Below are 8541 nucleotides of genomic sequence, written 5' to 3' on the forward strand. Positions count from 1 at the left end.
TTTAGTAGTGATAAATTCAATTGAGCCCTATAAAGATCCAAAAGCTCTTTTAAAAAATCTTGATGAAACTATAAAATAATAGGGCAGATGATACTTTCTGTGGACTGAAAATCAACTGATACAATTTCAGAGGAAAAAAAATCTTAAAATGCTGTGGTATTTTTCCTTAAAAGTTTTTGTTGACTAAATGTCAAATGACAAATGTCTTTTTGCCTGTTTGGAGTTGCTGGGTACTTGATGCTCCCATGGATTTGGCATAGGGCATTACTCAATATTTCTGAACTTGAAGCCCTGAGTACATAGCAACTTTTGATTTGACTCAGCTTGCATGTTAACAGGTTTGGTTTCAGCTGAAAGTCTTGTGTAATTATTGCTTCTAATTGTTTGCATTTTCTTTGGTTTGTTTTTTGTTTTGGTTTTTTTGTTTTGGTGTTTTTGGTTTTTTTTTTCTTTTTTTTTGCCTGCTTATGGAATTTATGACTATCCAGTGAGAAGGACACTAAAGAGCGGACTGACACCAGAAGAAGCCAAAGCACTGGGCCTCATCAGCACCTCTGAGATGCAGGTTTGATGTCCCAGAGGTGGCGACAAGAAGAGCCGTTCATCTGAAGCACACAGGCTGACAACCCTTCGGTGTGGCATTGACCTGCCAGCCTCCTCTGCTGCTCCCAACATCCCGTCCTCTGTTTGATTTTAATAAGCAACAAAAAACGAAACCCCACAGCCAGGGCAGAAGAAGGGTGTGCCACAGCTCAGCACAACATCTGGATAGTAACTGAGGAAGCATTTGAGTGCTTGTAGGTGAAAGCATATGGCTGCTGCTTCTCATGGTGTGTTGATGTGGGTAGGAGGGGGCTCTCTCTGAATTATCTGTCATTATGTGAGCTGTGTTTACGTTGGCTTTCCTTGTGCCCTGTTTTAGTCATTGTAAATGTATGGCATTTTTTCAATGCAAGGAACAGTCCTTAAAGAGGCAAAATAACTCCTGTTACAGCAACCCCAATTGTCCTGAAGCAGATTCATTAAGCAAAGATGCACAGTCTGTGCAACCCTGTGGTTTGTTGGGGTTTTTTTATTATTTTGCCACCAAAGAATGTAAAAATGTATGTGTACCTTTGTATATGTACAGAATGAATGTGTGGACATGTGTGCATGTATCTATACACATACAGTCATGGCGTGAAATCATGCTCTTGCTGAAGCTAGCTGGACCATGATTTTCACTCTGGGGCCTTACTGTTCCACCTGGACAGGAGGAAAAGAATGTCTTTTTGTAGGAACTCGGTGTTATTCAGTGGGATTCACCCTGTGGGACAGGAGATGGCCTGCAATACAAGTGGAAAGTTTAGGATCCTGAATTCATATGTATTAATACACACTCATACTGTACATAGCAGCATGCACACAGAGGAGAGGACACAGAATACCTCCCTCTTGTTGAGCTATGGCTGTACTGTGCATTTGTACAGTTTCAAAGAGATCTATGCCAACAACTTTACGTACTCGATAAACGTATTCAGATGCTAAGATCAAGAAGTTTTGTTCACTTGCCTGTGCCCTTCATGCTGCTTTTCTCTGCTACAAGATAATGTGGTGGTGATTTTATTTCAAATTAATGGATCTGAATATGAAATGGCCCTGCTAAAAGCCTGCTGTGTTTTTGCTGTTCTTTACTCTTTTTTGTGATTATCCTTGATGCAAGTGGAGAGGGTACCACAGTGAACACTCCAATACGTTTGCCCTTATCTCGCTGTTTTATAACTGACTTTTATAACTGCCCTCAGCATGTGTGTTTGAAGAACCTTTAGTCAACTCATCTGCCTTTAAGTGGAGGACATGTATGGCAGTGAAGATGAACTGAACACAGTCACCCTAGCCAGTGCTGAAGCATCTTGAAGAGAACTGCAAACAACAATAACATAAAAGGGAACTTTTTGAGCCAAAGTCTGTATATGGCCAATTGATCCTCAAGAATGCACAAGGTTATCTCTTTGCATTGCCTTAGCCTCTAAGATTAAGGGTGTGTCTGCGCAGCAGTAACAGCTGAGGCTTTCTTCAAGCTAGTTAACTGGGGAGCTGCAGCCGCTTAGTCATGGTAACAGGGTTCGATTTTGGCTGCAAAACACACTTGAAAAGTAGGGTTAATTAATAGTCTATGCTGGGCTCCTAATGCCATAGCTCTGTTGCTTCTGGCACCCAAGCTAGGTCAGGTACTTCAAGTTATTCTACTCTGCTCTCATTAAGGACAGGATAATCGCTAACGATTGTTCAGGATAGTTGAACCAAACACAATAAACCTTTGAAACCTCGGTCATCCATCACATCGCGTTGAGCACAGCATCCAGGTGATGAGAGAACCAGGTAGCTGACAACACTGCAATGGCATCTGCAGTTAAACATCCTATCTATGCTGTCCACCCTCTTGATCATAATGTTTCATTCTTTATCTGCCGATGCCTTGGATCTTCACGTGTCAAAGTCCATGGAGTAAAAAGTCACTAACGAGCAAAGGTTCTTAAGGACAGCATTGAGTTTGATGTGGTTTTCCCCTCCGCTTGTTAAAAAGTCAATTTTACAAGTTGGCAGAAGGCAGTAGTTGTGTAATTAATAAAATGTGTTGTGTATTTGAAAGCTATGGAAAGGAGGAAGCTGGTTAGGAAACAGAAAGAAGTGGCATATAATTAATTTCGCTGTAAAATAAGCAAGACCTATGAGCATCTGGATTTTAAAGTGGATCTTTATGTGCTTCTCACCATTATGGACTTTTTAAATCTCTCTTAAGGATGCTTAGAACAAAGAAATGAAGGTTATGGGGGTTTGTGGAGGTCTTTGAAGTCTGAAACAAGAGGAAGACACCCTGAATGTAATGGCTATGTTGAACTGTGATACTTGCTAAGTGATAAAAGCAAAAATGCAACAGAATGCATTTATGCTGACAGAGGTCCTATATTTGATTGGAGGGAGAAAATCAAACAAGTTTTTAAAACTGAATATTTTAATTAAAATATGCCGAATGTGCAAAGTAGGTGGCTGTTGGTGACCACTTGCTAACAGGAAACAAATTTGTGTTTCATTTAGACATAGTACAGCATCTGTGTCTGAAACATAACACAGCTGATGAATCACTGATAGTTGGGCATATGCATTTGCCAAGAATTGTGCAAAAATTGTGCAAAACTTCATATGCTCCTTATCAAGGAGAAAATTAAATATGGGGTATGGGGTTAGAATAAGTTCAGAAAAAAAAGCTGGTTTCTTTCAGATTCTCTGGATGCAAGTGTCGTACATGTGAAGCATATTCTTCCTGGTCTATTTTTCGATTACATTTGTTTTTCTGTTCCTGCTCTCTATCTGTAAAACCGATACCAATTTTTCTGAAGGATAACTTGGTCTTGTTTATGCAGTAGTATAAAGTCAGATTAATTCCACTGTCCTCAATGTTTATTGCAACAAGATCATCAAACACAGTAACACTGCAATAACTACGGGAAAGATTTCCATTTTGGTTCCTGATAAAAATGGCCAGCAGCCCAATGTGCTAATCTGTAAGGTGGCAGTATTTCCTCCAGAGTCTGCTAGCACGTCCTGACCGTGGGAATAACATCTGTTCCCCTTCATCTAACTAGTGGATTCCAGAGGAAATGGAGGAATTGGTTATATTTGCATGCCTTTGTCTGCCTGTCTAATCAGGTTGTAACCTTCAGGTTTTGAGTTGCTGCCTGCCCCTCCATCAGCAAAAGAGCCCACCATAAGGATGTAACCGTTGTTTTAAAATGTGTGTGAGATACGGGTTGTTTTTGTGACAAATATAAAGGTCTTGGAAACACGATGTAGTAACACATGTTCCCATTTCTCACTTAGATCCGTGAAGGCTGATTTTAAACACTTGCAGCCATAATAACTACCTCTCTTCTCTTTCTCATAGTACCAGGCAGCTGCAAATGTAGTGCCCAGAGTTTTGTATCTCCACCAAGCTCTCAGAGTTGCTGCTGGTGTTCATTTCAGCACCCATCTGCTGCCAATAACTTGTCTGTCCGTCTACCACCATAATGCCTTCCTGACTTGGATGCCGAGGTAAACTTTAGCATATGAAATGGCCGCCAAAGGGAAGCTATCCTAATTTCCTTTCATCTCCCTTGGTGTTTAAAAGCAGACTGCATACAAATACTTTGTATTCCCTCGCTCCCATCGGAGGGATAACTTTCAGTAGCAGTTATGTGGCTGCAGTGAAGAAACACCCCCAGGGAATGCTGTGTGCCACAAGCGAGAGTGAAAGATCCCTCACAAAAATTCAATTCATCACTCTTCACCTTTCGGTAAGGCCAGGCACCAGGCTCATGGATTCCAGGTGTTTTATAGCCCCTTGGCTGCTATGTGTGACCCTTCTGTCTGATAGATCCCTGTCCATAATCCAAAATCAACAAAAAAAAAGGTGTTTTAATGAGGGTCTTTCTTGCTCCAATAAATACTGGAAACGGCATCAAAAGCAGTTTTCAAAATACATTTCTTTTTCTCTTTTGACCCCCTTTTATTGTAAATCTCTGTACTGATTGACCCCGTCAGCAAAATAAGGCATCAGATTTGTAGGTAAACAAGACTTTGGCTTTAGCTTAATAGAAAGTTACATGTGAATATCTAGATAAGAGTTCATACCCTGATTTAACAGAAATTTGGAGTCAGAGTCTTGATGTGACTGAACAGCAAGAGCCTCCTGCAAGGTGCTCCATTCCCCCTCAAGGTACTGGATAACGCGGCAGGACAGCGCCGTAGGTCCCCGGTGGGCTATGCTCTGAACATACGCTAACAGCCATTGAAAAGTCACAAGTGAGGACTGCAACAGCTACTGCAAACCTAAGGGGCACGATCCAATGTAGGTGCAGTAAATGGTTCCTTTTGTCCGGCATCCGCTCTGCACCGGCATCCCCGGTACTGTAACAGAAGGAAGCATCTATCCAAAATTCTTTAGAAAAGGTTTGACCGATGGCAGTAGTCTGGGTTCAGGTGTGTGTATGCCCTGTGGTTATTGTTTTTACAACGCTTTGCTTTCACCGAGATGAAATGGGGACGAGGTGGCAGCCTACCAGTTTCCCGTCCTTTATCCTCCCGTTGCAATTCATAGGCAGGTGTCCATGCTGCCTGCCTTTACCGCAAGGATGCAGAGGGACGCGGTGTCAGACAGAAGCACGAGCATGTTCCTCTCTCTGTCTCACTCCTGTACGCTCACGACGCACGTACCGCTCCTCTCGTTGCCTTCGAGGCGGGTTGCGCCTCTGCGTGCGTAGGCAGAGAGCCCGACCCCGAGCCGTGCTCGCATGACGGCTCTGCGTTTCCAGCATCGGGACGCAAGAAACGCTTGCCGAAGCTGTAAGGACTACGACTGTTGATGTTTCTCCGCAGGGAAACCTGCCAGGTACTTACAGGCTCCGAAAGAAAATAAACCGAAGCATTTTTTAAAGAGAAAATGTTTGGTTATGGGCAACTGTTGAAAATGATTTGCAAACACTTGAACAACATGTAAGGCCTACCTTCCTTTTTTTCGACTGGGGCAGCAACTGGCTCAGCTGGCATTTCAGATGCGATCCCAAGAGGTTTTTGGCAAGCAGTTTAGTAGTTACATAGCAAGTAATTCAAGGAGTTTCAGAGATGTTGTATAGTTTTATGTTTACTCAAAAAAAAAAAAAATTAAAATTATTTCTAATTAGTCCATTTCACATTGAGTGGCAGATAGAGATCTATTTTGTTTAATCACTATCTAATACAGAGGCTTCTGTGAAAGAAAAGGTTTATTTGTAGCATTGGGTGCATTTCTCCTTTTTAAAGACTGTCTTTGCGCGTATAGTGTCCTTTTTTGTGAACTGGGAATTGTAAAAAAATGTAAAGTAGAAAAGGACGTGTTTCTTAGACGAGGGAGAAATACTGTAAAATTGTGTAAATGTCACTACTCATGTTTTTTCGTGTTCTGTGTAGCATAGTGTAAAATAGGCTTTCCAGCAGTGTTATTCTGTGAATTGTAATTTAAAAACCAAGCCATGCATGGTCAGAGATATTATCTACAGGTCCTTTTGGTTGAGTTTTTGGTTTTGTTTGTTGTTTTCTCATTTTAGGTAAATTTGTTTTATGTTAAATCTAATTGTCCATGAAACTGCATTTTTTTGTTTCTCGGTTTTATTTCATAAAGAACTTGAATTACTCTTTACGATTTTATTACACACGAAGCTCACCTACCGTTTGTATTGATCCTTCAGAAGCTTTGTCACATTTAGTGTAAACCAGGGGGATTTTCTTTTTAACACACCCCTCATCTGCCTCCTCTCCCCCCACTCTCCCCACTTTACTGTCTGGAAAGATGCAATCACACTTTTTTTTTTTTTTTTCCTGTGCCATGCAGGGTCAATATGGAAAACTGACCGCAGACCTGTGTCCAAAATTTCTTGATATAAGTAGTTAAAAAGCTCACCTCTACAGCATTATGTAAACACATCTTGCAATAAAGCTTTATAAAGCACTGACTGGGCTGGTTCTGGTTTTGTTGATGATGCCAGTCGTGGGAGCTTTGGTGGGAAATGGGTGGGAAGGGGGGTCATGGGTTGGTTTTCCCGTATCCTCGGTACCTGCAAAGCCACCATGTGGACAACAAAACAGCTGCCATTAAACCGTCTGGGTGGTGTGATCATAAAAAGTTGATCTTTTACCCCTTGTTTTGCAGTTTGAGCCTAATTCCTAATCTTGAGTGAAGAAATTGAAAATGTCTCAGGTTCTTAAGGATTTCAGTAATCCCGCCCTTCAAATCCTCACTAAACATACAGGGTTACTGCTTGCTGACATTGGCTCGGAGTCGGTTCCTGTCTTAAAAATACTCTGTGCGCAGAGCACGTTGCATAAAGGTATGAGGTTTATAGAAGAAAATACAAATAAAATTAAAGACTACTTATGTGCAGGGGAGCATTTCAGATTGCCTCTACATCAAGACGTGAAACACTCGCTGTGTCTGCCAGGGCTTCATAACTGTAAAGGTGGCCAGTAAACGAGACATGCCTTTAACTTGGCTGAAATACATTTCACGCATCGCTGTGGTATGTAATTTTCTGGTGGCCGCCTATCAGTGCGGCTGGACAGGCAATGGTCTTGCAGTTTTCTCTATTTGCTGGTGGCTGATTCTTTCTCGTCTTGCCATTTCCCAGCACCTGAGAGAGACTGAGTTGACAAACGGGACATCCCCGGCCCTACGGAGGCTGAGCCGTAGCACAGGGACTCTTGCATCTGCTCTGCCCGCAGGTTCGGTGACTACGATGAGGAGGGGGGTCAAAGCGACATGTCGAAACTCAAAGCGCTCGGATTTCCACTGCTAGTCCTGCAACAAGCTACTGGCAAGTAATTGCTCGTTAGAGTCGCACAACCAATAAGGTCAAAATACATTATTCAAAGACAGCTACGCATGTTCATAGCAGCATCCTGGAAGATCAAGTAGGTTAACTGAGAGTCTGAGAGAGAATTTTCACCTACGGTTTCTGAGATTGTAGGAGCTGTTATAAAATGCTAGGTATGTAAGCTTCCATAGGGAAAAGCACCACCTTCCTCCTTTTTAATTAGTTTCTAAAGTTATTTCAAATAAAAAAGGTGCCTTTTGGGATATGGCTGCATCCCTGAAAGAGCTGCTTAGCATTCCAGATGCACTGGTGTAAAGTCTAGAGGATGAAAGGCTACTAGCCAGAAATGTGGTAATGCTTTTTAAAATAAATATATAAACCAAGTTTATTGGCCAGACACTTTTCTTTTCTATCACAGCATATCCATTAGCAATTCTAAATTCCAGATGTGCAATGACAATGCGTACATATATTTTTCAGACCTGGTGCCCAGTCAGAACTCATATGTTGTCACGGAGAAGCCTCTGGCCTGTAGTCAGGGAACGAGTAAGTATGCAGATTATCCATTGCACAGCTGCATGCCCTGGTTTATAGACCCTTCAGAACAGTTTGAGAACACACAACTAAAGAAAAAAATACATTTTTTTCCTATTATAACTTCTCCAAGTTTTCTGATGGGAATGCAGTTTGGAAAAGGGAGAGGACTGTTCCTGAAGCTTTACCTCTTGTGAGTTTCTTCGCAGGAAATGAAGAATGACGGCTGTGCTCCATTAGTCAACTATCTGATGAGACGGACCTCTGCTGGGAAATCCCAAAAGGAACACGGTCTACGTGAGGTGTCATGCCAAAGAAGGCCTCTCTTCCCAGCTTCTCCTGAATGATTTTTGAGCAGGACTCATCTGTCTGCGGAGGTACTCTGCTGAATAATATTGCTTTCCAGTTTCCGGGAGTCAGAGGGGGCTGTTCTCCCCAGCGCCCACCCCTCTCCCACCGCTCCACCAAGCTTGCTCTCTTGCTTGAGCTGAGTCAAGAGCCTTTCGTTTATTATTTATCTGGATCTATCTGGAAAACACCATGGAGCGTGTCAATGTACAGAAGACGTGTACCAGCACTGGGGAGGGTGAGACCCTTTCGGTGTCCCAAATGGGACTCCCAGGATCACCGGCCACATCCT

General features: G+C 42.3%; 1 protein-coding gene across 13 annotated transcripts in view; it reads left to right on the plus strand.

Moving 5' to 3' along the window:
• Positions 1-6498, plus strand: part of FHOD3 (formin homology 2 domain containing 3) — a 413703-nt gene extending 407205 nt beyond the window's left edge. For 12 of the 13 annotated variants that reach the window (XM_075494120.1, XM_075494122.1, XM_075494125.1 and 9 more), the window contains one exon: positions 489-6498. In XM_075494120.1, the coding sequence (XP_075350235.1) occupies positions 489-558 (70 nt within the window). In that variant the 3' untranslated portion in view covers positions 559-6498. The remainder of the gene's footprint in view (positions 1-488) is intronic. The other variant, XR_012774388.1, reaches the window with a different exon arrangement.
• The last annotated feature ends 2043 nt before the right edge of the window (positions 6499-8541 follow it).

This window comes from Mycteria americana, chromosome 2, assembly GCF_035582795.1.
Source record: "Mycteria americana isolate JAX WOST 10 ecotype Jacksonville Zoo and Gardens chromosome 2, USCA_MyAme_1.0, whole genome shotgun sequence".
Classification (NCBI taxonomy): domain Eukaryota; kingdom Metazoa; phylum Chordata; class Aves; order Ciconiiformes; family Ciconiidae; genus Mycteria; species Mycteria americana.